This window comes from Lutra lutra, chromosome 10 (assembly GCF_902655055.1).
Source record: "Lutra lutra chromosome 10, mLutLut1.2, whole genome shotgun sequence".
Classification (NCBI taxonomy): domain Eukaryota; kingdom Metazoa; phylum Chordata; class Mammalia; order Carnivora; family Mustelidae; genus Lutra; species Lutra lutra.
In genome coordinates this window covers 73,056,326-73,082,076 of record NC_062287.1, presented here as the reverse complement: position 1 = coordinate 73,082,076, position 25,751 = coordinate 73,056,326, and the positions used below count along the sequence as shown (strand labels likewise).

The 25,751-nt window shown below is 39.7% G+C and overlaps 2 protein-coding genes across 7 annotated transcripts in view; both read left to right on the top strand.

Moving 5' to 3' along the window:
• UEVLD (UEV and lactate/malate dehyrogenase domains) overlaps positions 1–23,214 on the top strand; it is a 56,945-nt gene extending 33,731 nt beyond the window's left edge. For 3 of the 5 annotated variants that reach the window (XM_047747433.1, XM_047747435.1, XM_047747434.1), the window contains 5 exons: positions 7,245–7,415; positions 8,408–8,581; positions 16,417–16,480; positions 19,362–19,485; positions 20,503–23,214. In XM_047747433.1, the coding sequence (XP_047603389.1) occupies positions 7,245–7,415; positions 8,408–8,581; positions 16,417–16,480; positions 19,362–19,485; positions 20,503–20,670 (701 nt within the window). In that variant the 3' untranslated portion in view covers positions 20,671–23,214. Of the gene's footprint in view, positions 1–7,244; positions 7,416–8,407; positions 8,582–16,416; positions 16,481–19,361; positions 19,486–20,502 lie in introns of those variants that run through there. The other 2 variants (XR_007130558.1, XR_007130559.1) reach the window with 2 other exon arrangements.
• A 1,580-nt stretch (positions 23,215–24,794) lies between these two features.
• TSG101 (tumor susceptibility 101) overlaps positions 24,795–25,751 on the top strand; it is a 44,978-nt gene continuing 44,021 nt past the window's right edge. Inside the window, exon 1 of one of the 2 annotated variants that reach the window (XM_047747437.1) lies at positions 24,795–24,960. In XM_047747437.1, coding sequence (XP_047603393.1) covers positions 24,919–24,960 — 42 coding nt within the window. In that variant the 5' untranslated portion in view covers positions 24,795–24,918. The remainder of the gene's footprint in view (positions 24,961–25,751) is intronic. The other variant, XM_047747436.1, reaches the window with a different exon arrangement.

Here is a 25,751-nt window from a genome sequence, read left to right as displayed (position 1 = left end):
GCTTATATCAGAATCACCTTACAATTGCAGATGTCTGGGGTTCATCCTAGACCTATGGATCCTGAATTTCTAGGGGTGGAGCCTGGAAATCTACATTTTAGATAAGTAGCTCAGGTGATTTTTATACCCATTAAAGGCAGTATTCTAAAAATTGTAAATAGTGACATAATTGCAGATTGTGGAATTAGCTTAGGGGAGTATGACCAGCATTTTATAAAAATGAACTAGAACAATAGTGTGTATCAGAATAGCATTAAGGGTATTTTCTGTAATGTTTTTGGTTTTGTTTATATACACATACATATATTTTGTGTCTTGGGTTGCAATAGAAAATGTATTTCATGGTATGCCCATCTCATGGCATGGGTTGTGATCAAAATTTTGAAATTGACTGTTTTGAAGCTGAAAATCATTGATTTAAGGCCCCCCCTTTTTTAAACCTCTTTTCCCACTCTACACTTACCCCAGGTAAATACTCCTTCATTAGCCTCAACATACCCTTCATACTTGAAACTCGAGTCACCTTCTCTCTAGGAAATCTTCCAGAGTAACCCTTTTGCCAAATCACTCATTACTCTTCATGATTTTAGTATTGGTATGTGAAATTCATGTTGGATCATTTTTTTTCTATTACTGGGGCATTTTATCAATAGATAAACCTTTTATTCTTAAGATGATCCTCTCTAGGGGTGCCTGGGTGGCTCAGTGGGTTAAGCCTCTGCCTTTGGCTCAGGTCATGATCTCAGGGTCCTGGTATTGAGCCCCACATCGGGCTCTCCACTTGGTGGGGAGCCTGCTTCCCCCTCTCTCTCCCTGACTCTCTGCCTACTTGCAATCTCTCTCTCTCAAATAAATAAAAACAAAATCTTAAAAAAAAAAAAAAGACGATCCTCTCTAAATATAGAGATACAGCATAATGTATTCAGGTCATGGCCTTAGTTTGCCACAAATGGTAAATCTTAGAAAGTCTCAGTGTTGTTTATACAGATCCAAAACCCAGATCACTGTGGCAGTAACCATTAAAGGCACTCGTTTGAACTGAGCAGTGATTCCCTACCTTATCTTTTAATATGGGTGTTTTTGTTTAACATTAAAAAAAAAAAAAAGTCTACCTCTATTTGTCAGACAAAAATACCCCTTCTAGTCATTGATTGAAATAATGCCTAAAACTACTGGGACATCATTCTTTGGTGGTGTCCTCCTTCAACCAACATAGGAAGATTTTTAATAGCTATAATCTTAATACAATTTCTAAATTAAGGGTCATCATCATTTCTAGAATTTTGCATCACAGTGAAGAATTATTTGAAAAGAACATATTTTTATGTGATTTTTTGTTATAGTTAGAACAGTTTAGCACTAGACCAGAGAAATGAAAAACTTGAATTCTCTCCAGTATATTCAGACTGATGCACTAGCTAGAATACTTCAGTGAGGTCTCCATAGCATTCGGACATTATAATTTTTTTTTTTAAAGATTATTTATTTATTTATTTATTTGACAGAGAGAAATCACAAGTAGACGGAGAGGCAGGCAGAGAGAGAGAGAGGGAAGCAGGCTTCTTGCTGAGGAGAGAGCCCGATGTGGGACTCGATCCCAGGACCCTGAGATCATGACCTGAGCCGAAGGCAGCGGCTTAACCCACTGAGCCACCCAGGCGCCCCTCGGACATTATAATTTGATTGCCTATTTTTCCAGTCGTTTTGAGTAAAAATTCAATGATTTAAAATGAATGTGTATTTCCTTTATCACAGCATCATCCTCATAATCTGAGAACAGTAGTATATCAGAGCATGAATTATTATTTGCTGGGTCTTTTGACATACTTGATATTGGATTGATATCCCCTAGTCTGACTATAAGCAGCCACTGGTTTAGGGCCCATGGTGTTTGGGAACCAGTGGCTTGGCAGGAAGAATGTTGTTTTCTGGGCTACCTGTACAGCTAGGATAGAGATATGAGGTTTGTATCCTGGGAGTCCAGATGGTGATTGACATCTCTGACCTTGGAGGAACCTTATCACTCTGCTAATAAGTAAGTGGTAACATTAGAATTTGGATCAGGCAATCTAGGTCAAAGACAATATATCATTCACTTTGGGTTCTTAGGGCCTCGTATAATTACCTGTAATATAACAGGAAACATAGTAGAGGTTTATTGAATTAATTATTATTGAATTGAACTTTTATTAGGATCATATCTGTACATAATCATGCTTAAAGCCCTTCCTAATTCTCTTTATGACTATAAAATCTCTTCCCCCATATTAAATCACCAACTTCTTTTTTTAACTTTATTTTTTATTCCAGTATAATTAACATACAGTGTCATATTAATTTCAGGTGTAAAATAGAGTGGTTCAACAATTCTGTTCATTTCTCAGTGCTCATCAACATAAGCTTACTCTTAGCCCTCTTCACCTGTATCACCCATACTCCTCCTCATCTCTCCTCTGACAACCCTCTGTTCTCCATATTTAAGAGTCTGGGGGGCGCCTGGGTGGCTCAGTGGGTTAAAGCTGCTGCCTTCGGCTCAGGTCATGATCCCAGGGTCCTGGGATCGAACCCCGCATCGGGCTCTCTGCTCAGCGGGGGGCCTGCTTCCCTCTCTCTCTGCCTGCCTCTCTGCCTACTTGTGATCTCCGTCTGTCAAATAAATAAATAAAATCTTTAAAAAAAAAAAAAAGAGTCTGGTTTCTCGTTTGTCTATCTTCCCTTTTTTTGTTGTTGTTCATTTGTTTTGTTTCTTAAATTCCACATATGAGTGAAATCGTATGGTATGTGTCTTTTTTTTTTTTTTAAGATTTTATTATTTATTTGACAGAGAGAGAGATCACAAGTAGACAGAGAGGCAGGCAGAGAGAGGGGAAGGGAAGCAGGCTCCCTGCTGAGCAGAGAGCCCGATGCGGGACTCGATCCCAGGACCCTGAGATCATGACCTGAGCCGAAGGCAGCGGCTTAACCCACTGAGCCACCCAGGCGCCCGGTATGTGTCTTTCTCTGACTTAACTTCACCTTGCATTATAACCTCTAGGTGCATCCATGTTGTTGCAAATGGCAAGATTTCATTCTTTTTATGGCTGAGTAATATTCCACTGTAGTAGGTAGGTAGGTAGGTAGGTAGATATAGATAGATAGATACCACATGTTCCTTATCCATTTATTTATTGATGGACACTTGAGTTGCTTCCATATCTTGACTTTTGTAAGAAATGCTACAATAAATATGCGGTGAATAGATCTTTTTTAATTAGTGTTTTCTTTTTCTTTGGGTAAATATCTAGTAGTGGAATTGCTAGATCACATGGTAAGTTTATTGTTAATTTTTTTTTGAGCAGCCTCCATACTGTTTTCCACAGGGGCTGCACCAGTTCACATTCCCAGCAACAGGTTTGGAACGAGGATTCCTTTTTCTCCACATTCTTGCCAGCACTTGTTATTTCTTGTCTTTTTTATTTTAACCATTCTGACAGGTGTAAAGTAATATCTCATTGTCATTTTGATCTGCATTTCCCTTGATGATTAGTGATGTTGAGCATCTTTTCATGTGTCTATTGGCCATCTGTATGTCTTCTTTGGAAAAATGTCTGTTCACATCCTCTGCCCATTTTTTTTTTTAATTTTTTAAAAGATTTTATTTATTTATTTGACAGAGAGAGATCACAAGCAGGCAGAGAGGCAGGTAGAGAGAGAGGAGGAAGCAGGCTCCCTGCTGAGCAGAGAGCCCGATGCGGGGCTCGATCCCAGGACCCTGAGATCATGACCCGAGCCGAAGGCAGCGGCTTAACCCACTGAGCCACCCAGGCGCCCCTCCTCTGCCCATTTTTAATTGGATTGTTTGTTTTTTTGGTGTTAAGTTGCATAAGTTCCTTATATATTTTGGAAAATAATGCTTTATCAAATATATCACTTACACATATCTTCTCCCATTCAGTAGCTTGCCTTTTTGCTCTGTTGATGGTTTTCTTTGCTGTGCAAAACCTTTTTTATTTTGGTGTAGTCTCAATAGCTTAATTTTGCTTTTGTTTCCCTTGCCAGAGATATCTAGAAAAATGTTTCCATGGCTGATGTCAAAGAAATTACTGTTTATTTATCTTCTATGAATTTTATGGTTTAATATCTTCGCATTTAGGTCTTTAATCCATTTCAAGTTTATTTTTGTGTATGATATAAGAAATAGGTCCAGTTTCATTCTCTTACATGTAGCTGTCCAGTTTTCCTAACACCATTTGTTGAAGAGACTGTCTTTTTCCCATTGTATATACTTGCCCTTTTTCATAGATTAATTGACCATAAAAGCATGGGTTTATTTCTAGACTGTTTTCTATTCCATTGATCTGTGTGTCTACTTTTGTGTCAGTGCCATACTGTTTTGATTATACAGCTTTGTAGTACATCTTGAAATCTGGGATTGCGATACCTCCCAGCTTTGTTCTTCTTTTTCAAGATTGCTTTGGCTATTTGGGATCTTTTGTAAAATCATCAACTTCTAAGGGAAGACCTGAGAAGGAAGAGTCCAAGAAAAATATTCTGAGTGCCTACGAGGTGCAAAGAATCTAGTTGCCTTGAGACAGTATTTACCAAACCTAGTTGTGCATGAGAATCACATGGGGAATGGCATTCCTAAGCAGGATTTCCCTTTATGTATGTAACTAAATCTTCAGAACATGGGATAATCTGTCATTTTATTGCACTTCCCAAGTTATTCCTGAGTATCTGGCCTAGCTTTTAGGAATTGTTGCAGGGGATTGATAGGAATGGAAGACTCTCTGCTTAGTCAGAGGCAGCTTGAAGTTAGATGGAAAGATACACATGCAAGATGTAAACAGTAATATGTGTATCTTTCCATGTAACTTCAAGCTGCTTCTGACTGTAATGACTGTAATTCATGACAAGAGATTAATGAGGCAATATATGATTAATTGCCAAGAGAATGGTATAGACAGTGACCATTCTTGTTGGAGCTGAGTGGAGGGAGATGTGTCCCAGATCTACCAGGATAAGAGAGATTTGAATTGCCATGGGGTGGGGTTGGGGAATGGAGCTATTGCTAAGTGACTATGGACAGATGAGTAAGACTGGAAATGGACAGATGAGTAAGACACAAACAATCCCTGCTGTCGCAGAGCTCATAACATGCTGAATGTGGTAGACAGTTAAACAGATACCTATCTAATGTGGTGAGTGCAGTGAGAAACATTCCAGATAGAAAGAATTTAAGTAAAGCCATATCGGGAAAGTGAGAGAAATATACTGGGTTAGAACAGGGACCAATTCAACTTGAGCCAAAGGTTTATATGGGGGAGTATAAGAAATACTAGCTTCTAGGCTCAAAGGAAGAGAGTGAAAAGGTTTGGGAGCTTGGGAAATCTTACGGAGTAGGAAGCCTTTCTTGTACTTTTGAAATCATATCTGACAGCTGCTACCCTATTCATGGGGCAACCTTGAGGGCAAGGGCATTTGCAACACTCATAGTAGAGAAAATTAAAAAGGGGGAAGAAATGAAATGATTCTGGCAGGATAGGTTGGGACCAAATTGTAAGGTCATGAATTGTTCACTGATGCTTGGTAATACGGACAAGTCACCTAATCTATCTAAATAACATTTTCCTCATCTCGATGAAGGTTTTGGGCTCTGTTTCTCAGTATAGCACAATGCTTAACAGTACTCTGCAGCCAGGCTTGAATTCTGGCTCCGCCACTTATAAGCTCTGTGACTGAGCAAGTTACTTAACTTATCCGTGCCTCAGATTCCTCATCTGTAAAATGAGGGATGACATGACCCCATAGTATGCTGTAGATTAGATTAAATGAGCAACTGTACGGAAAGCTCTTAGAATCATACTTGGTATATAGAAGTCGTCTTGAAGTATTAACTGTATACCTTCCAGTTCTTGAGGTTTTGACTCGTTACCAAGTATCCAGTCTGAACACTAGAACACAGGAATTATTTAAGAAGACTCATGAAAAAACATAATTAAAATCCAGGACCTACAAGCCCCACAACTGTGTTAAAATACCAGCTAAACTTAGAAAGTGTATTTCCCAGAGGACACATTGCACAGGTGTTTCCTTCTGAAACTTGTTTAGAGAGATGGCCTTAGACGCTTCATTAAAAATATAAACCTGGAATCTGCTCATTATCTCTTTGGGGTGCTAATATTACTTTATAAATGTTGACTGGACTGCTGCCATCTACTTTGTTGTTTTTCTGTTGTCTCTGCTGCTGGCAAAGTCTGGCCACTGTTTTGACATGCACTTATCCATAGAACACATTGTGTAATAGAGAGTAATGTAGTTGTAAAACAGTGTATGTGTGCTTCAGGATCAGAGGAGTGAACTCCAAAAAACAGCTTGTCTAAGTCCTAGCAGTTGCTTACCTGTAGGTCACATGGTAAGAAGAACCTAAAACCAAGGGTACTGGGCTTCGGTATAAGGAAAAGTCTATAAAAAATGAGCCAAGACATTTTATCTTGATTTAAAGATTTTCCAATCATTTTTTTTCCTCTTTGGAGCAGAATCCTTAGTAAGCAAAACAGATACAATCAGAGCTACTGTGCTGGGAGAGGTAAAAGTAAAGAGCGTGGAGCTGTGCCCACCAGGCTTCTTTCCACTTATTCCCAGTCCTTTCACATGGCCTCTGAGTCACTTTCAAGGAACTCTGGGATTCCTAAACTTACAGTTTAAAAATCAGTGATGCGGTTGATTATAGATTCATTTTGCCTATAGCATATTACTTACTCTTCCTAGGAAGGTTACACGTTACAGCAAAAAAACAAAGTCTCTGGCTCCTGTGCTTTATTTTCTTTATCTTTATTACTCTCTTTCTCCCCTGGGGATACACTCTACCTCTTAATCATCTTTCTGGAAGCAAACCTCAGCCCTTTGTATACTTCCATGGATATAGGATTGATCTGGAGGCAAATATGCCTGAAAGCTCTCCACTTGTAGAAAAGAAAAAGAAAAACAAGAACAAGAACTTGATTAAAACCTAGACCTCGGGGTGCCTGGGTGGCTTAGTGGGTTAAAGCCTCTGCCTTCGGCTCAGGTCATGGTCTTAGGGTCCTGGGATCGAGCCCTGCATCAGGCTCTCTGCTCAGCAGGGAACCTGCTTCCTCCTCTCTCTCTGCCTGTTTCTCTGACTACTTGTAATCTCTGTCTATCAAATAAATAAATAAAATCTTAAAAAAAAAAAAAACAACAACCTAGACCTCGAGCTTAGACTGTTTCTTTTTATTCATTAGATTTGTCTGCCTCTGCTCATTCCAAGGTGGTGATCTTCACAGTCAACTCTTTGGGTAGTTCTCAGTCCTACCTGGATGTGGTACAAAGCAATGTGGATATGTTCAGAGCCCTTGTCCCAGCTCTGGGACACTATAGTCAACATGGTGTCCTGCTCGTCGCATCTCAACCAGGTAAAAGGTTTTGTTTTAAATTCATCTGACAGCCTGATGCATCAACAGAATTGCCATTGCTGATAAAGGTCCTAAAACTAGATTATAAAGGAACAGCTAGGCTATCCAAATTGCTTTTATACTGAACATACAGTATTTCCATCTCCTGTCAAGCAGCCACTTCTTACTGACTGGCATGAACTAGAAGGTTAAAACTTAAAATTTTTTATGTAATATCACTATCATTCTAGTCCAGGTTTTTAGCTGTGTCTCCCTCAGTGCGAAAATGGTTGGACAACCAAGAGAAAAATACAGTGGCTTATGTGAAAGATCCTTTGTTAATTCTAAAGTGTCATAAGATATTAGTGAGCATGCCAGTGTGCGTTGTTAACTTTTCATGTATTGTAAATTGTTTTTAGAACTGTTTTCCTTAAAAAAAAATATTTTCAAATGATTAGGTGGTATTGGACTCAAATTGGTGAACAGAAACAGAGTTTCTTAATGTTCCCAGTCTGAGGGTATGCATTTTACATGTTTGCCTGTAGTAATTGGTTGAGGGACACTGGTCTTTAATTCCTGACATCCTTTTGGCATGGCAGAAAAAAGGGGTTGTTTTTATTCGTAGTGTTGTACTGCGTAGTGGTGTATGTGATCCTTAATTTAAAGATAGAAATTTATCTAAAGCTATAAAAGAGAGCTTGATCAATGAGAAACAATGATTATTTTCTGGTTTTCCATCCCAGTTTGTATCTTTCTTACTTAACTAGGAAAATATCTATTTTCCACTTTTAATTTATATTTAACAACAAAGTTATGTAAAATCATGCTGAAGCCTGGTTAATGTTTTTAATATACATTAAAAATACGGTCTGCCTCAAAGTGCATTTAGAACCTGGGAAGAATATATAGATGCTCTACTATATTTATTAACATAATAAGTATTTTGTTTATGAACTAGGCTAGAAGTATATTTTTTATAATCTTTATGTTTTCACCTTGTGTGCAATATTTAGTGGAAATCATGACATACGTGACTTGGAAACTGAGTGCATTTCCTATAAATCAAGTGATCGGGATTGGATGTAATCTGGACTCACAGAGATTACAGTATATTATTACAAATGTTTTGAAGGCACAGCTATCAGGAAAACAAGTATGGGTTATCGGTGAACAGGGAGAAGACAAAGGTAAGAAGGACGCTTGTATTATCTATATTGCTAACCTAAGTCATCAGTGGCCGTGCTATTCAGACACATCTGGAGATTCCGGAGCAGCGGAGCTCGCTTGGCTTCTGTTTCACAGTTCAGGGCCTTGTATGTAACAGGCCCGGTATTGTGAAGGGACTCTTCAAGTGTGGCATTCTCATTTATTTACTTTTCCATAAGTTTAACACTAGGCAAGAGCGCTTAGTTTTATATTTTACTAATTGAATTTCAGAGTCCAGGATTAATTTGAAAGTTTAATTCTCTAGAGAGCCCCATTTATTTATTTTTTTTTTAATTTTTTTTAAAGATTTTATTTATTTATTTGACAGAGAGAAATCACAAGTAGGCAGAGAGGCAGGCAGAGAGAGAGGAGGAAGCAGGCTCCCTGCTGAGCAGAAAGCCCTAGGCGGGGCTCGAACCCAGGACCTGGGATCATGACCTGAGCCGAAGGCAGCGGCTTAACCCACTGAGCCACCCAGGCGCCCCTAGAGAGCCCCATTTAAATAAACCTTAACACATATACAGAACTCCTTCCTTTCCTCTCCCCACACTTCCACCTGCTTACCTTTCCTAAGTTCAGACCTTCTTCCTAGGGTCATACCTCCTGTGCCTTTCTCACCTTTTAAACAGAATTTTCACTCTTTGTGTATCCCTATGATCTTTTCCAGTAGCCCACTTGCTCTCTTCCTACCACAAAAAGCATTGAGTTCCCCAGACTGGAAAGCCCCTTTTCCTATCCAAAAAGAATACTTCCCTATCCAACTTGAGTATCTCTCCCTTTCTTCCTTTACTGTTTCCCTCATGTTTTGAAGTCAAGTTAGTCAAGGGACAGAAGTGCTGTTTGTCCTCATTTTGTATGTAAGTGCCTACTCTTTCCTCACTACTGCCAGAGATGTTAGTATGATCTAAAGGAGGCATGGGGCACCTGGGCCACTCCATCAGTTAAACATCCAGCTCTTGGTTTCGGCTCAAGGGTGATCTTAGGGTCATGAGATCGAGCCCCAGTCTCCCTGCTTAGTGGGGAATCTGCCTGAGATTCTCTCTCTCCCTTTCCTTCTTCCCCCACCCCTGCCATGCTCACTTGCTCTTTCTCAAAATAAGTAAATAAATCTTTTTAAAAATAAGAGAGGCATAGAGCATGGTCTCTTCCTTCATCATGCTTAAAAGTTATTTTAGAATAGGAATAAGAATATTTACATGATACTTTAGCTAACAGTGAAAGTATAAGAAACTATTTGATTAAGTGCCAGAATGAGTATTAAAGACTTAGAGTACTTAGCTTCTAAGTGAGCATTTAACATGAGTTGAAATGACTGGAGAAAATTCTGTATAGGCATCATTGAACTAGATGTTGGAAGAATGAATAGGATTTGAATAGAGAGCAGAGTGGGAAAGATACTCTAGGAATGGGAAATCAGAAGCGGGTAAAGGCACATATTAACAGTGGTTGTATCTGGGGTAAAGGAAACTTTTAAAAATGTGTATTTGTCACTATTTTCTAATTTTGTCATTACGGATATTTAGTATTTGTATAATTTTAAAGAAATTTTTAATAAAATATAGCACTATTTAAATCTGTGTAAATTAGTATTGGCTACCTAGATAATTCAGTGCTAGAGTCAGACTGTTGAAGAAACCTTTACAAAACCTGATTTTGTGATTGAGCAGGATGACTTTTCAGGCTCAGAATGTTCCTTGACACAACACACTGATCAACGGGACCCTGGAAGTGGGCGGCAAAGAACTTAGAGCAGATGTATTAGAGTAACGCATGCCTAGGGTTGCAAACACACCTGAGACTCCATATTTTACTCACTAGTACTATTTGAGTTCTGGTCCATGTTGATCTCCTGCTTCTCTGATTTCTTGCAGCTCTTGCAATTAGTGTGCTATTTCCCCTCTTATCTACCCTGTAAATGATACCAAACTAATAATGATATTAGCCAGATCTTTACTGTGTGCTTTCCTGTGTAAACCCAGTCTTCCTAAATCGTATTCCTCTTTTCAAAAGCCTTCACTGACTTCCTCTGATGAAAATATTAAGTTCTTTTGTTTGGCATTCAAGAAATCCCAAAATACAGCCCTAATCTTCCTTCCTCATTATGATTAAGGAGGTAGTAATATTATTTGAGAGCTGGAAGGGACCCAAGGGATCAATTACATTTTGTTGTAGGGAGCCAGCAATGGATAAAGAGATGGTAAGAGTGATCTGCACAAGAATCTATAGTTTTTAGGGTCAAAGAACGACTAAAACCCAGATCTTGTGCCCCCACAGTTTTGCTTCAGCCACAGGGAACTTTGCCCTTCTTCCTCTCTCTCCACATACTCGAATCTCATCCTTTGAGGTCAAGGTCAAGCCCTCCTTACATTGTGAAGCTTTTCCTGATCACATCACTCCTCAGTGATTCCTTCACCCTTTTGAGCTAAAAGCTATTGTTAACTGTATGGTAATTATCCATATAACCAGGAAGCATGATCCTTCTTCTTTGTTAAGCTGCTATTTATTCATTTGAATATTTAGTGTGTTTACCTTCTCTTTATTGAAAGTGTAAATTATTAAGCTGTTCTCTTTTAGTTGAAAAAGTCATACATTCATATTGCAAAAAATTAAACAGTACAAAAAGGTATATGCAGTAAAAAATAAGTCTCCCTTCTATATGCCAGATTCCCAGTTTTTCCTCCCTAGATTCTGTCACAGTTAACAGGCTCTTGTGTGATCTTCTGGCAATGTTCTGTGGGTAGATAAGCACATATATGAAATATTTCCTAGGTAGTCGGTATATACATCATTGACATTTTACTTACTGATACGATGGGGAAATAATTGCATAGTAACATCATATATAGATTTCACTCATCCATTTAAACTACTGAATATATCAAAATTTATTTAACCAGCCCCAACAGTAAGTTACAGTTCTTGAATGAATAAAAACATTTCACAATATGGTCGTATTAATTGTTAGGTCCCCCAGTAATGGGTCCGTGATTAAAGGAGCGAGACTGATACAAAGCAAAGGTCAAGCAAAGCTTTATTTCACGCCAAGCATCAAGAATCAAACCGAACGTTTGGGGCCGCGCCTCTTACAGAGAGGATGACCTCTCTCTGCTTCACAGACTAGCTTTTAAGGGCAAAGGCCATGTGGTTGGGCCTGGCCACGCACAGGTGGCCTATGAAATTGTAACATACAGAAGAAGCTGCACAGTCATGTTAGGTCACACATAAGTGACCAATTGAACTACAATTTACCCTAGTAGATGTTTGAACCCCCTATCACCTTGATCAGAATTGGCGCCCAAAAGGTGCCCAAAGGGCAGGGTCTTTTCTCCTTGGTAACTAGGGAGACAGTATGCGCCCCCCCACCCCTATCCAATGTCTCACCTGGCCTGACCCACCCTTGTATTTGGGCTTTGTTACCTGGGACTGGTTTCCGGACTTGTTTTTAAGTAAGTCCCCTGGAAGGAGGGTAGGGACAATTTAAGTTTTAAACAACAAAGTTATTGTTTAACCGGATGGAAGTGCTCTGGCTAAATAGGTCCTTACATTAATATCTCAAATTGTAGAGAGAAAATAAAGGATAGTGAAATTGATAAACCAGCGTCCAGCACTGTGCTGACTGCTGATGGAGGTATGTACATGTGTGAGAACCCAACCATGTCTCTAGGAAGCTTAGCTCTAACACCGGAAATGACTGTAATGGGAAGGCAACATTGACTTGCTAAGAGAGAGGGCCACGGAAGTAGGATAAAAACACGAGGGAAGGATATGATAATTCTGTCTTGAGCTCTCACATGGGAACTAGAAATAGAGGGATGTAGGTAGATGTGAACTGGGGTCACTTAAATGTAGTATTATGTACTATCTGACCTACATAAAAGAATACATATAATGTATAACAGATGTTTTGAAGCATAATAGAACAAACATTCATGAGTCTATAGTCAGTTAAGAGCATTACCGATAGCACTGAAACTACTGATGCTCTCCCCAACCCACCTCACTGTGTCCCATCTAGACCCCACCATCAGATCGCTTTTTATCCTGTCTAGTACTTTGTTTCAGAGATAGTTACGTTCACAATAGGTATAACTTACCTTGGCCCTGAAGCCAGAAATGGACAGAGGCTCCCTCTGCTGGTTACATCCATAAACATCAACTGGTTATATTTTTGCATAAGTGCCGTCAGTGCAGTAACAGCAATTATAATAACTTTTCATTGAGAGCGTATTGTGTGTTTTAAATGGGTTGCATATCTCATTTAAAATGTGTAAACAGGGGCGCTTGGGTGGCTCAGTGGGTTAAGCCTCTGCCTTCAGCTCAGGTCATGATCTCAGGGTCCTGGGATCGGGCCCCGTATTGGGCTCTCTGCTCAGCAGGGAGCCTGCTTCCCCCTCTCTCTCTGGCTGCCTCTCTGCCTACTTATGATCTCTCTCTCTCTGTCAAATAAATAAATAAAAATCTTTTAAAAAAATGTGCAAACACCCTCTGAAGGAGATGGTGGTTTTCCAAATTGACAGATGAGGAAGCTTAAGACTCTATGAGGTTAAGTGATTTGCCCAAGATTACATACCTAGGAAGATTTGAATCCTGCTCTGACTCCAGAGCTGTGCTTTCTCTTGCTTTGACTTAATGAGACAGTTCATCGAAAGCATTTGGTACAGTGTCTAACACAGCTTTAACATCCAGTAAATAGTCGTTTCTATTACAGCAATCAGCAAGGCAGCGATGAATAGAAAATTAGCGAAAGGACATGTAAAACTACACTTTGACGTAAAGCAACGTTAGGATTTGGAAACTGTACTAAGAATAGCAGGTGTGCAGATAAAATTAATTCTCGTCAAGTATTTCAGAGACAAATGACAGCTACAGCCTGGGGGAGGAATCCTGACGTACAAGACCCTTTAGGATTAGTTTCCTGCTTCCCTCCCCTCGCCAGCTTCCTCTTCTGCTCTCCTGCCAGGCATTCTGTGCTAGTCATATGGTCAGCTTGCAGTTTCCTGAATGATTCATGCACTCTCAGGCCTTCTTGCTTTTGCACCTGATTCTTCCTTTCCCTGAACGTTCATTCACTTGGCTAACTCCTGCTTACCCTTCAAGACTGGGCTTGAGTACCATGTCTCCCAGAAAGCCTTTCCTAATTCTCCAGGTCAAGGAAATTCATGCCTCTAACATAACCATTACCACACTGTTTAGAGTTGCATATTTACCTGTGTGTTTACCCCACCAAACTGCAAGCTCCTTGACTTTGGATTGGCCTCAGTAAATGTGTTTTGAAATGATGCTGATACTATCTTGTGAGCAAAGGTCATTCATATTATGCCCCCACCCAATTAGATAGCAGAACATATGCTTTGGAGCTTCTATTTTCAGCTCTGATATTAATATCATATGTAAACTGCAGGTAACTCCTTCAAACCATGGTTTAGAAATCTAATGGTTGGATGTCAGAACAGACTGTTAGGTCATCTGTATTGGGCATCAGTCTTACACAAGGGAAGATATATACTATGGAAAAGAGTTTCCCCATGGTCACTGTTCATTAAAATTTGGGGCCCAAGGATTGCTGTCCTGAGGATTGGGGCCAAAAAGATTAGGATTGATTAGTTACAGTATTTGAAAGGACTCCCTAAAATAGGTTGGACATATATTTAGGAATTTTGAAGGGCTGGGCAGTAAATGAACAGAAAAAATAATAAGTCCATCTATACCTAATTGAAAATTCTAATGACTTTCTCACAAGAAAAGTTGAACATAGTGAAGCTTTCTCCCTCTTGCCATTCTTTCCCCATGGCTCTTGGAAGTCAGGACTCAGAGAAAAAAGAATGAATGTGATACACACACACACACAAAATAATTTAATATATAATTTAAATAATTTAATATATAATACAATATATAATACAATATATAATGATATAACTTAATATATAATTTAAAATAACTTAATGATTTAATAATTTAATAATTTCATATTTTTTGTGCCCTTTCTGAGTCTTCTCATTCCTCCCTTGCCCCTTTTTATTCACTCTTCCAAGGTCAATAAATGCTGTATTTCATTTAGCAGACATTTCCCCCAATTTTCTATCATGAATTTACCAGTAATGTACAGAAATTTTTTTTAAAGATTTTATTTATTCATTTGAGAGAAAGAAGAGAGAGAGCACAAGCAGGGGAGAGGCAGAAGAAGAGGGAGAAGCAGACTCCTTGCCAAGCTCAGAGCTTGACATAGGGCTCGATCCCAGGATCTGAAGATCATGACCTGAGGCAAAGACAGATACCCAACCATCTGAGCCACCCAAGGTCCCCCAATGTACAGAAATTTTTTAGAAAAAATTCTTATATAACCATTCTGTCCATGTAAAAATTTTTTTAAAAAAATATTTATTTATTTATTTGACAGACAGAGATCACAAGGAGGCAAGAGGCAGGCAGAGAGAGAGGGGGAAGCAGGCTCCTATGCTGAGCAGAGAGCCCGATGCAGGGCTCGATCCCAGGACCCTGGAATCATGACCTGAGCCGAAGGCAGAGGCTTTAATCCACTGAGCCACCCAGGTGCCCCTAAAATATTTTTTAATCTCTTAATCTGTCCACATATATTTGTATTGCTCATATAACATTTTTTTTATTTGAGATTCAAGCTTTTAAAGATTTATTTGAGAGAGAGAGAGAAAGAGCGTGCCAGTGGGGGGAAGGGCAGAGAGAGAGGGAGAAGAGAAATGTAGAGGTGCCTGTGTGACTTAGTTAAGTGACCAACCCTTGATTTTGGCTCAGGTCATGATCTCAGGGTCATGGCTCTGGACTCAGCAGGGAATCTGCTTGAAATTGTCTTCCTCCCTCTCCCTCTGTGCCTGCCCCCGTGCACTCTCACTCGCTCACTCGCACACTTGCTCTCTCTCTTGCTAATAAATAAATCTTTTTTAAAAGACTTATACCTTAAAAACGGTCTTATATATCCAAATGTATTTTTGTTTTGCCTACCCTAATACACATCTGTATTAAAGAATGTCTTCACACAGATGAGAAATAGATGAACATTAGAAGGGTTTCAAAATGTTTCTGGCAATTTCTTTTTTTTTTTTTTTTAAGATTTTATTTATTTATTTGACAGAGAGAGATCACAAGTAGGCAGAGAGGCAGGCAGAGAGAGAGAGGAGGAAGCAGGCTCCCTGCAGAGCAGAGAGCTCGATGCGGGGCTCGATCCCAGGACCCTGGGATCATGACCTGAGCCGAAGGCAGAGGCTTTAACCCACTGAGCCACCCAGGCGCCCCTGGCAATTTCTATTTAATATTAAATTTGATGTAAATATCCAGTTCACACATACAGCTTTGAATTTTTGATTTTTTGATTTTTTTTTTTTTTGTAAATGATGTAATGGGACAAAATGGTAACCCAAAAGATCCTCTTAGCAAACAGGACTCTGCCTCTCTAACAGCTGTGCAAATCTAGCCAAAATAGGTGACCAAATTATACCTCACCTGATGAAAGAACGTAATCTCAGCAAATGCCAAGTGTTTGCTGCTGAGGAAGGAAAGCTTTCTACGTGGACAGCAAGACGGCCCTTGTAGAACTAGTGTTGATGAGAGAGCACAGGGGAGGCTGCAGATAGGCTCTGGGGATCATGTTTTTGGGGTGAGTGTAGCTCCCAGGCAGTTGGCACAGCACACCCAATGCCATCAGTGGAAAGCTGTTTCTAAAAAGGGGAGAAAGTGTTTAAAGTTTCATACAGATACCCTTGACTGCAAGTGATCATTTATCACATGCTAATCCTAAGGAAGTTGTTGGCAACATATAATTAATTTTTCCTTTAATTTTTAGTGCCCACATGGGGTGGCCAAGAAGAAGTAATGAGTCCTAACTCTCGGGTGCAGTTGTCCAACAGGTAACACTGAGTGTCGATTTGCATGTACCCAGTTGAAAATCATGTACTTCATGGTACCATAGCAACTGTTTACACAGCACACCCTTACCAGGCTTCTGCAAACAAAACTAGCTAGTATGGACAAGACCAGAGTACAAGAGGTCAGTTCTAGTCTTTGATTTCTTATCTGAAGGAAGATCTAGGAGGGCCTTGCAAACTTTATTTCAGATACGCAGTGGATGCGTAAAGGGGAGAACAGGTTTCTTAGTTGTAGTCCTTGACTTCTTGCTCTGAGAGGTCAACATCTGATGATATAGAGAATTTTCTAAATGTAGAGAGAATTTATCCATATCACTTAAAATTAATACAGGGGCGCCTGTGGGGCTCAGTTGGTTGAATGTCTGACCCTTGGTTTCGGCTCAGGTCGTGATCTCAGGGTCATGAGATTGAGCCCCATGTTGGGCTCCCTGCTGGAGATCTCTCTCTCCCTCTCCCTCTGCCCCTGCCCCACATGCATATTGTCTCTCTAAAATAAATAAATACATCTTAAAAAATAATAATGTACTTATTGATCATGCATATAAACATTTGAAAACTAATATAATATGAATGGATAAGCTATATAAGTTCAGGCAAAAATAAAGTATAATGCACAGATCCTGTGTCTGTTGCCTTTGGTCACACACCTTCCAAGGCCCATACCCTACAGTTTGTACTCCGTGCACTGTTTTCAAGCCATCTGTTGTCTCACCATCACATGATAACATATGTTTCTGCAATTAGGTGGAGACTTTTAGCTTTATAAACCTTCAGCTTAAGACTCTTAGCCTATAAAAACTGGAAAGAATATTCTCTTATTGGGGGCGCTTGGGTGGCTCAGTTGTTAAGCATCTACCTTCGGCTCAGGTCATGATACCAGGGTCCTGGGAATGAGCCCCACATCAGGCTCCCTGCTTGGCAGGAAGCCTGCTGCTTCCTCTCCCACTCCCCCTGCTGTGTTCCTGCTCTCGCTGTCTCTGTCTGTTAAATAAATAAATAAATAAATAAATAAAATCTAAAAAAAAAAAATATTCTTACTGAGAAGAGTGTTGTATAATCCATTCTAATCTGATTCTCTACATAATCCTGCATTTATAAGGAAGAAAGTATAAAAGGAAGAAATTCAAACATGTTTAATTTATATCATTTTTATTATTTACAAAGAGAATGTATGCTGTTATAAAACTTCATATTCCACAGATATCTATAAAGTAGAAAGTGAAAAACTGGGGGTAATCCCACTCTCCAGAGACCACTACTATTAACAGCTTAGTGTCCATATATCCAAACATTTTTCCAATGCTTATGCAAACATTATCATTACTATTTTTGTTATTTGTAAAATAGATGTATGCTATTCATATTACCTTGCAACTTACTTTGTTTCCTTAATAATAAATCTTGGACATTTTCCCATGTGGTATATACAAATCTACCTTATTCCTCTCTGGAGCGATACAGTACAACATTTGGATAGTGATTTATTGAACCAATCCTCTTTTGAGGAGTTGTTTCCAGAATTTTTGCTGTCTCACACAAGGCGAACATATGTATATATTTGCATACTTGAGCATATTGCCGTGGAATAAAATCCCTGAGGAGGAATTTCTAGATCAGATGTTGCTAAATCTTTCTCCTAAAAGATGATATCACTTTCCACTCTCAACAGCAGTTATGGGCAGGCCTGGTTCTCTGTAGCTTCTCCAGAAATAGTTATCAGTCTCTTTGAATTTGCTGATTTTGATAGGCAACACTAGTGTATTGTTTTAACTCACATTTAAATATTAGTGGAGGTGAGCTTCTTTTATGTTATCAAGCCATTTGTATTTTCTCTGTGAACTACCTGCCTGACATTTTAAGAAAAGCTTAGCCAGTAGATTATCTGTAGGCTTCCCTAACAGTTGCTATATAACACTTACTTCCGAATCCAAAAATATCTAATTAATACCTTAAAAGTGTAAAACTAAATGTGCATACTTTGTGAATTTTCTGAGATTTTTTTTTAAATTTTGAGATAATGTTTTATTATCATCTGTTAACTCATTAACCATTGCTGGAAGAATTCTTAGGAAAAAAATACAATGTAAAATGGAGGAATGGAAAATTAACAGGCAGTTCTCAGAATCAGGTATAAAAAATCCAGAAAGAGATCACACTGCTCATCATTAAATCAAGAGCAAGCAAGACAAGTTACTATTTCCATCTGTAAGTAATTGTTGGCATTGATTCAATGAGACTAGCATTCTCATACAAGATAGTGAGGATGTAAAGAAAACTTCTTTTGAGAGTAATTTGAAAAGTAGCTATCAATGTTTTCAGTGGGCACCTGGGTGGCTCAGTTAGTTGAGTATCCAACTCTTGATTTTGGCTAAGGTCATGATCTTAGGGTCATAGGATCAAGTCCTTTATCAGTTCTGTTCTTAGCCAGAATTTGCTTGGGTTTCTCTCTCTCCCTCTGCCCCTCCTGCTTGCATAGTCCCTCCTGTCCTCTCTTCATTCTCAACTCAGTAAATTAAAAAAGAAAAGAAAGACAAAAATACATAAATTTCCTTATTTCTACCACCTAGAGATTATCAAGCAATAATCTGATGAGCATCTTTCCAAATTTATTCTGTGCTAAAGTATGTATACACAGAAAGGACTTATACATAATTATAATTATTCACTGATAGTATATCATTAACATATTTCCATGTTTATAAACAGAATTAGACTTTTTAAATTTCTTTTCGGCGTAACAGTATTCATTGTATTAAGGAGGGCACGTATTGCATGGAGCACTGGGTGTGGTGCAAAAACAATGAAAACTGTTACGCTGATTTATTATTTTTTTTAATTTATTTTTATTTTTTTTGTAATCTAGAGCCATGGAACTGTTACGGGTAAAAGGTCAAAGATCCTGGTCTGTTGGACTATCAGTGGCTGACCTGGTTGACAGTATTGTAAACAATAAAAAGAAGATACATTCTGTATCAATTTTAGCAAAGGTAATTGTTTTCGTACTTTCATCATGTTTTTAAACTTTTAAATTATTCATATAAGTCCAGAAAAAGTGCTGCTTCGACTGTACCTCAGGTGTCTTCAGTATCTACTGGTTTCGAGAGTAACACATGGGAGGAGACAGTTCGGGAGAAGCCCTGTCCTGCTTGGTTCTGGGAAGCCTGGACTTCTTCCAGGTTGCCCCACCACGCCCCCCGCCCCATGTAATTTTGGGGAAGTCTCAAGAAACATCCGTGTATTCCATTAAGTTCTGGTTGTCATTTACCACTTCAGCCAGTCCCATCACCCCAGACTGACATGCCAGCTCGTCCCAGCTGCGCGTCCAGGTGCTTTTCCAGCTCACTCTGTCCTTCCCCACTTTATCCCAAGCCTAGAGTCCCTAAAGCACAGCTAAGACAAGGCACACATGCGTAAGTACATTTTCATGAAAACTGTGGAATATCAGAAGGGAAATAAAACACAGAAAGTGGGGGGCACCTGGGTGGCTCAGTGGGTTAAGCCTCTGCCTTCGGCTCAGGTCGTGATCTCAGGGTCCTGGAATCAAGCCCCCGCATCGGGCTCTCTGCTCAGCGGGGAGCCTGCTTCCCCTTCCCTCTCTGCCTGCCTCTCTGCCTCCTTGTGATCTCTGTCTGTCAAATAAATAAATAAAATCTTTAAAAACACACACACACACACACACACACACACAAAGGAACACTCAAAACAGGTTACTGTATGTGACTGGACCCCTCCACAGGGAGTTCACTCTGACCAGCTTTTCTTAGTCCCCATCTGCTCACTGTATAGCAGCAGCCAGCTCACCTCCCCACCAAGTGGCTGTCCCCGACCACGTGCCTCCTATCACACGCATTTTCCAAAATAATTGCAGGTTTGGAAATTAAATGAAGACCATTTTTTTTAAAGTTATCTCTTACCTGTTTATAACTAGAAAAGCATATTTATGATATTAATTTTTTGCGGTGATTTAGTTCTCTCGTAATCCCTATTTTTTTTTTTCATTTCAGGGATATTATGACATAAATAGTGAAGTGTTTTTAAGTTTGCCTTGCATCATTGGAAGCAGTGGGGTATCTGAAGTCATCCAAAGCACGGTGAAGGAAGATGTGGTGACTGAGAAACTCCAAAGCAGTGCATCATCAATCCATGGTCTCCAGCAACAGTTAAAACTTTGATTCTAAAGTTCAGTTACCGGAAAGGAAAGGTCATTTAATTTTGCCAACATACATAGGGTTGAGAATTTCTGTATCTTATTACTTACCCTTAAAAACTGCTTGTTTAAGGTAGATGGTTTCCGATTAGCTTTGTAATTTGAATCCTTAGGGAGTTAAGATAGGGAGGGGGGAAAAGATCTAATTTTCTTTGTTGCTCTTGAGCTCTCTAAAACTGTTCTTCCAACCTCCAGCAGAAGTAGACATTCATCTACAATATGCATCATTTAAATTTATGGATCCTCAACTAAAAGCACATTTAGCACTTTGGGAGTATTTTGAAAGTAATATGTTTTTAAAAGAAAATGACTCCTTGACTATTATAATAAACATGATAAGCTGAAGGCCCAGTATTGATTTACAGAATCTGTGCTAGGTGTACTTCAAAAGATCCCCAGCCTAAGGTACTGTTTCTTCTTTAAAATATAATTCGTAGTAATGGGAAAGCATTTTGTTTTCCCTCTTCAAATCAATTAGCTACCAAAAATGTTTAAAAATGAATTTTATGTGCACTTTCAAGTAGTGAAAGTGAAATTTTTTAATAGTTGAAGAAAAAGTGTAGTTAAGTTTCCAGTGGGACTGTCCTTTCTGAAATTTTTTATAACCCCTTCTTGGGCTATATAGTAGATCTCCAACACTTCAAAAGCCCATTATACTAGTAGTACCATAGAGAAAGGTATATTTTTAGTGGAAATAGATTATGAAAAATAGCCAAGCAATTTACTTTAGAGCTAAAACAGGAGGATTTCATAAAAACTTTTAGTCTTAAGGGTAAGAGTTTGGATGGATTGGCTGTTCTGAACAAACCCTCTAGCCACTCCTGAAGGAGTGATTGAGCATATATATGCCTTATGGGTCAATAACAATATGTTGCGTGTGAGAGACAGTGTATTATTACAGATGTGACACACAACTAATAGTAACAGCAACACTGACACTGCTGTTTCAGGAAGGGGGATGAGCACTTTATTATCTTATTGAATCTTGAAAATCATCTACTGTGGTAGGTTCTATCATTTTATAGAGAAGAAGATTGAGGGTTAGTGCCCAGGTGTCACAATCCAGGGGCACTTGGCCACACCACCTCTTCTTTTTCTAAGCAGTAGAAGGAAGAAAAAGCCTGACAGCCAAAACAGTGAGCACAAGACCTTAAAGCTGGGGTTCTGTACGCTACAGAAGGATTATTTCTATTCTCATGTAGGGGCCAGCTTTCTTTATTATACCAATATAGTTTTTTGAAAGATGGATTCCCTGACTTTGCAGACTTGCCCTCAGCAAATAGCAAAAAGGAGTATGCACTGAGATACGTGTTTATTTGTTTATTCATTCACAGGGTACTGAGTGGAAGCCTACAGTACACCAGACGCTGTACGGTGCATTGCAGATACAGTGGTGGGCCAACCGGGACTAGACACAGCCTTCACAGTCCATACAATCTAGTATAGGAGACATTGTAATCAAATCTCATGAACAGATGTACAATTGCAAGAATAGTTAAGTGCTGTGAAGAAGTCCCAGGTGCCTTGAAAGCACGTAACAGGCAAATCCAAACCTGGTCAGAGAGATAGGAGCCAGGTGGTTTATAAGGGCAGACACATCCTGGTTAGAAACAGTGAAACTAATGCCGGTTTAGTAGAATAATGGATGCTTATAATGAGCTTAAATCATAAAGTAAAATTATACTCAGTGTCCCATGTTTAAGAAAGTAGAAAAGTATGTAATACGTTTGGAAAGATTCCTGTGAGAATTACCTGAGCTAAAAACTTTGGACGTTTGAGGAGATAAGCATTAGTTCTGTGTAAGTTCACTACATTGGGTAGATTATTTTGGTATTACTCTTAACAGTGTATCCTCACTGTCCTGTTGCATGAACAGGGAAGTAAAACTGAAAGAATCATTTCTTATATTTTTTAAATGAGATTTTTCTAATATCTATGATCTAATTAGAAATTAGATAACTTCTACTATCTAATTTCTAATATGAATCTAATTGAATAATAACCTAATTGCAAGACATTGTGTAACAGATGAATTACCAAGAGTTCACTATATTAATTATAAATGAAGGTCAATGAATGCAAGACAACAAATACTTATTTAGCATCTACTATTACTCCAAATACCGTATTAGAATTTAAGTATTCAAAGTTGAGAAATAGTCCTTGCTCTGCGGAAGCCCACCCTATAGAAATAATTCTGTCAATTATTTCCTCAAGTGCTGAGTATTCTCAATCATGTAGGTTCCATATGTAAGTCAAGAAGCAGTACCACCACTACCTCACTATGATCTGGTGGTAATTGCCATTCACTATTCTTTTAACTTTCACTGTTTCATTTTTCCAAAATCATGCAGTATCTCTTCTTGTTAATTATTTTTTAGTGGGGCGTGGATTAAAATGCTTTGATTTTGTAGTGCAGGGATAAATATTTGATTTTTCAATTTATGTTGTAGCTTTCCTTAAGTACCAAGAGCAATGAGTAAAATAAACTTTGACTTTAAAATCACCAGAAGATGCCTAATTTATTGAAAGAGTGATAGGAAATTTATTCAGATTGAAGAGAAATTTCTTTCATGTAATTGATACAGTACCCAGGCTATTTATTTCATTTTAAGTGACTTAAGTGCAAAATTAAGAGAGTGGCTTCTGTTAATTGTTTTCAAGCTTTTAAAAATTACTTCTAGCAAGAAAACTTTTTAAGCAATATATTACATGCACTCTCCCAACTGAAGCACAGTTGCTCTGAGGGTACTTCTGAATAAGTTGTGGCTCTAAGACCAGTTTGAAAACTACTTTGCTTTTAAGTGACATAGAAGAGGTGGTTCTTTTATGGGACTCATGGATGATTCAAGTTGTATATCTTGGGGTGCTGTGATTGACCTTGTGTGGGGCTGTCTGCTCAGTGGGGAGTCTCTCCCTCCCTCTCCCTCCATGATCATCCTGCTCTTGCGGTCTCTCAAATAAATAAAATCTTAAAAAATAAAAATTAAAAAAAAAGAGGCCCAGTGGAAAGACAAACTGCCCAGTGGAAAGACAGACTGGTGTGACTGGAACTGTATGCTTAACACAGGATGCCCATATCCAAAAAAATGATACCTATTGGGACAGCCTGTGCCTTCTGTTGGCAGTAATTTAAGATACTTCCACATGATTTCAATTAGGCCCTCTATGTTTGTGACCTCACCTAGATGCCAACTCAGAAAAGAATACCACAGCCTGTTCCTCACTAGCACTAAACTAACATCATCCAAATGAACATAGTACAGATTATCAAACCCAAGTTTTGCAATACCTTGAATGCACCGTCTCCACTCACCGTGGTGAGTGCCGTAATGACTCATCTAAATGACCATGAAGAACTTCTTTGAGTAGTAGAAATTCAATTAAGATCAAGCCCCTACTCTTGCTCTGTTCAAGGGGATCTGAAGATGAACCTGCCCTCAAAGATTTGGACTTTGATATTGGGCAGGCTAATATGCACTGTACTGCAAGGTAGAATGCATAGTGTATTATGATTTTGGCTAGGAAAAGAGTTCTGGCTTAGGGGAATGGTTTCCCAGAGAATAAATCACCGCCTGGATTCCTGAGAAACCAGGGCTCTGCACTTCGCCCTTGTGGATGTAGTATGAAGAACTTTTATGCTTAAAAACACAAAATCAAAACCTGATCATCAGAGAGACCCTAGGCATCATCTACGGCAAGCCTCCCATCTCAGAGTTGGGAAAAACTTTAAGTCCCAGCTACACTGCACTTGCCTTCAATTATCACAAGGGCAATATTAGTCGCACAACAGTTTTCTGACTCCCAGCCCAAGTGATGAATCGGTCATTAAATCTCACTCGCAAAACCTTCCTATTCCCCTCCCTGCACCTGCTCCCTTCGTCTGAGGCAACCGTGAAACACCTACTGATATTACCCCATTGCAAAGTTTCGATCCTCACAACAAGATTGTCCTCATCACTGGGACCCCACTCAGCTTGTGGAGAACAGCTCACCAGGTGGGTCGGAACCTACACCGCTCCCAGCCTCAGTTGCTTGCCCCGGAAGTGACGTAAAGGAAGCGGAAGAGCTGGCCTGGTGGCCGACTTCCTGTTGTTAGAGGCCGGGGGGGTGGGGGGCTGGTTACTAGGTGTGTGATTGTGTGGGGCGGCCTGGGGCGGCCCCGGAGCGGCTGACCCTCTGCTGCGAGGACGGGAGTCGCGAGGCGGCCGCCATGGCGGTGTCGGAGAGCCAGCTCAAGAAAATGGTGTCCAAGGTGAGTCCTTGGAGCACTGGCCACCGGCGCGCGCCCACCACTCCCCTTGGCGCCGGCGGGGCCTGGCCGGACTCAGCCCAGCGCGCCTCCTTGGCCGGCCGGAGGCCCAGTGCAGTCCTCAGCAGCCTTTGCGGCCCCATCCCCGAGATGCCTATCGCCTTTTGCCGGAATCCCCGCTCCACAGCCGGGGAAGATGGAGGGAGGGGGCGGCGACGGTCAACAAAGGCGCGGAGCTGAGGCCGCCTGCCACCTGCCGCCCGCCCTCCTCTCTGCGGGTAGAGTTTGGAATAGTCTGTGTGGGGCAGTGTAGTTTTCGTCCTGGTTTTTATAAACACAGAGAGGAGGGTGGACTTAATTCTCCATCTGAGATAGTCCTCCACTGCTGTCCCAGTGTAGGGATCCGTCCGTCTTCGCCCTTCCGTCCCGGCCCCTGGAGATTGTATCCTTTCAGTTTCATGTTTCTCACACAGCTCAATACCCGACCCGCGGAGGTCAGTTAACTGTTGGTTGAATTGGTTCAGTTATAAGTAAAAACGTTCAGATAAGCCTAAGTATCAGTCCGTCACTACCTCGGTGGGATAAATAGAATTTCAGGGTCTTTGATTTATAACCACTTTTAATTGTTTGGTTCTTACAACGCGAACTTGTTTGCTTTGAACCTAATTTATAATCTTCAAAGTTCAAGACCAGTGTATTTTTTTAATTCTTAAAAAGTAGATAGGCGCTTTACACTTTAAAGCCATGAATTATTTTGTTCGTTACTTTAAATGTGGTACCTGGTAACAGAGTGA